A 3,201-nucleotide genomic window follows, 5' to 3' on the forward strand; every position below is an offset into this window, starting at 1 on the left:
AAATAGAGGATTTAACATCATCATTTCAAAAAGCTCTTATAGAATAACATTTTTTAAAATGGGAGTTTACTTCTTACCAGATAGGGCTGTCAAATCTGCATTTTTGATGAAAATTTCAGTTATTCCAAGAGGCTTCAAAATGTCTTTTAAATCAACTTCCTGTTCCACTGTGAACCTGGAGAACACATACGGAGAAAAATATTTAGTTATAGCATCCTGTTATTTGGGACAAGAATAAAATGGGAACAGTCAATCTGTTAAAAAGAGAAACCAAATTTATCTTTTCTAGCTATTTGCCTCTCTATCTATGCATTAGCCATGCAGAGGGAGAGTTCACAGAACTCCTGGGAAAATGGATACATGGTAATTAACTGTGTCTAGTTTAGCAACAGGCATTAATATGAGCAAGTGAGCTAAACTGTTTGATAACTGAAGAGTATCTCCTAGAAAATGAAAATTTAATTTTCTTCTGTTGCCACATTCAATTTCTCAGTGGACAGGACCAGGAGGCCACATTTTCTAGTGAATATGGTTGAATAAGAGTGTATGATACTTATTACGCATTCATTTAGAATTTTGTTGAAATACTCCTAAATAACTTTGCATCCTCACAGAACGGAAGCATTTAGAGACACTGCACATAACACCCAGAATTTAATAGGGGGAGTATTAACACTGTACTGGATTTCTCACATAATCAAAAGGAATTCCCTATAAAATGCAAGGAAAATATAAAATTAATGATAAAAAGTCATCATATAGGGGTTAACATGAACTAAAATGCTTTACAAGTTTAGACCTGATTTAGATGTTAATTTTAATAAAATTATTATTAATGTTCAAAAGTAAATTGTTCTTTGGAGTTAAGATACATTATTCATATATGAGTATTAAGTATGTAAAAGTCAATTAACAGATATTAAAANTCAGAGACAATCGAATGAAAAGTCTTCTAAAACGAAGCTATGAATATTGAATCATATCTGAAACTAGGTAATAGTGCTTGGTAAATAGTACTGAATGAATCAGTAACTGAATGTGTGTCTCTGGGCAGGACCGTGAGAGCCTGAAAAAATACTGAAAGAAAGATAAGGCAAAGGAGGAGAAGGAAAGGAAGGAAAAGAAGGAGGAGAAAAAGGAGGAAGAGGTTACTAGGGGAAGAGGAGGAAAAGAAGAGTAGCACAAGATTTAAACTTCAAAAGCAGCGGCAAGAATTTTTCTGGGCCTGATCTTCATCGATGGCCCTCTCTCCATGCTGTGGGAGGGGCCACACAGGAGCCTCTCACCTGGGCAGGTATACTTCTACTTTCTGCTTCTTCACAGAGTTTGCCCATTCTTCAATCAGCTGCGCTTTGACCAGTGGCTCCAGAGTGGCCAGTGGCACTTCCTGTCTGGACAGCACCAGCATCATGCTTATCTCATCTCCTTCATATGGTATTTCTAGAACCTGGTAGACACCACCTGCTTCATTAGAGCCATCACTAAATTCCCCTAAAAAGAAAAGAAAGGTCATAAGAGGTCCATATCAAAGCTTAAAAAGAGTTTTAAACTTGTTATAACTTTATTCCAAAATAGTATGTAAAATATGAGAAATTACAGCATCTGAGAAAAAGTGGTTACATTTGAAAACAAGCCCTGAAATTCAAAGNTAAGATACATTATTCATATATGAGTATTAAGTATGTAAAAGTCAATTAACAGATATTAAAAGAACTTAGCTTTATTTTTTAGGTATTCATTGACTACCTCTTCTTGAGAATAGACTCATAGAGGAATTTTTCTACATAAATGTATTGTCATGAAAGTTATGTATGCTAAATATTTTAGCCAAGAAGGAAAAAAATCAACCATTGGGTTTTAATTATCTTAATTTTTATATGTAGACTAAGAAAGGTATGGCTATATATTATGTATGGTTATATATTGTGAATATATACCATATCATAATGGTCTATAGTGAATATAAAGCATAACATAATTTTCTAGCCAAAATTATTTACAATTCCAAATAGATCTCCCTTATTAACATAAGCAAACTATCAGCTAAGTTTTTGGAAAAATATGCATTTACATTTTTTGTAACTTTTAAATGACAGTTCCTAAAATTAGAATAAATACGAGTGAGAGAGTTTTTAATAATTCAGCTTTAATACGTGTCTAATTTATCACATTTTAATGCTCATAGTAATTAATGATTTTAAAAAATTGATCAATTTTCTTTTTTAAAAAATTTATTTTATTTATTTTTATTTTTTTTCTTAGCACTAAACTACCAGGGATGAACAATTTTCTTAATTTGAAATCATGTTAGAGCTGTACTTCCATGTATATACACACGCATACATATTTATCATATATATATTTGTTTATTGATGTGTCTTGTTTTCTAGCCTAAAATTTACACATTATGTTTATAAACATGTATGTGTTTGCTGGTCTAGCTTCCCCACTAGGTTTTAAGGTATTCAAGGACAGAATAAATATTTTCAGTTGGGTTTTTTTGATGAACACTTATTGTGTCCCTATTATGGGGGGCAGATCTGGCTCTACCCTAGGAGAACTTACAGAAGAAAAGCGAGACCCACAAAAAGGTAATGTCATTGTGATGTGGTGATGGGTAATAACAGGGAGGTGCATAAGTGAGGCTAAGGTGAAGGTCACCTGTTCCATCAAGGCAGCTGGTTTACAGAAGTTTTCATAGAAGAAATGGTGCCAAAGCTAAACCCTAAACAGCTAAGTAAACAAGGTCTGGCAAAGAAATGGAAGGAGGGCATTTTAGGCCAATGCAAAAACATAAATGGAGACTCAGAGGCATGAAAAGAGGGCAATGTACGTGGCATAACTATAAGCACATCGACAAAACCTGCTGCAAAATGTCTGATGTGGTGAGTAGTCAGAAGTGGGGTTGAGGAAGTAGATGGGAGTCAGGACATTAAAAGCCATGCATGGATTTTATTTTTTCAGCCACAGGGAGGATTTTGAGCAGAACTCTTCATCCTGTTTATCTGTGGTTGCACCGGAGCACCTAACACAGTGACTTGTTTGTGGTTCTTCCAGCAATGTCAACGATTGTTTTTTCCCCAGCCATAATCAACTTTAAATATTAACAAAATACAGAAGACTATCAATGCAGATTATATTCAGAGACAATCGAATGAAAAGTCTTCTAAAACGAAGCTATGAATATTGAATCATATCTGA

The 3,201-nt window shown here is 34.0% G+C and overlaps 1 protein-coding gene across 3 annotated transcripts in view; it reads right to left on the minus strand.

The window, feature by feature from the left end:
* SERPINI1 (serpin peptidase inhibitor, clade I (neuroserpin), member 1) overlaps window positions 1-3,201 on the minus strand; it is a 70,897-nt gene that overhangs the window by 16,420 nt on the left and 51,276 nt on the right. For 2 of the 3 annotated variants that reach the window (XM_008585839.1, XM_008585840.1), the window contains exons 5-6: window positions 1,287-1,491; window positions 78-175 (exon numbers count right to left, since the gene is read on the minus strand). In XM_008585839.1, the coding sequence (XP_008584061.1) occupies window positions 78-175; window positions 1,287-1,491 (303 nt within the window). The remainder of the gene's footprint in view (window positions 1-77; window positions 176-1,286; window positions 1,492-3,201) is intronic. The other variant, XM_008585841.1, reaches the window with a different exon arrangement.

The sequence above is a fragment of the Galeopterus variegatus genome, unplaced genomic scaffold, assembly GCF_000696425.1.
Source record: "Galeopterus variegatus unplaced genomic scaffold, G_variegatus-3.0.2 Scaffold3733, whole genome shotgun sequence".
Taxonomy (NCBI): Eukaryota; Metazoa; Chordata; class Mammalia; order Dermoptera; family Cynocephalidae; genus Galeopterus; species Galeopterus variegatus.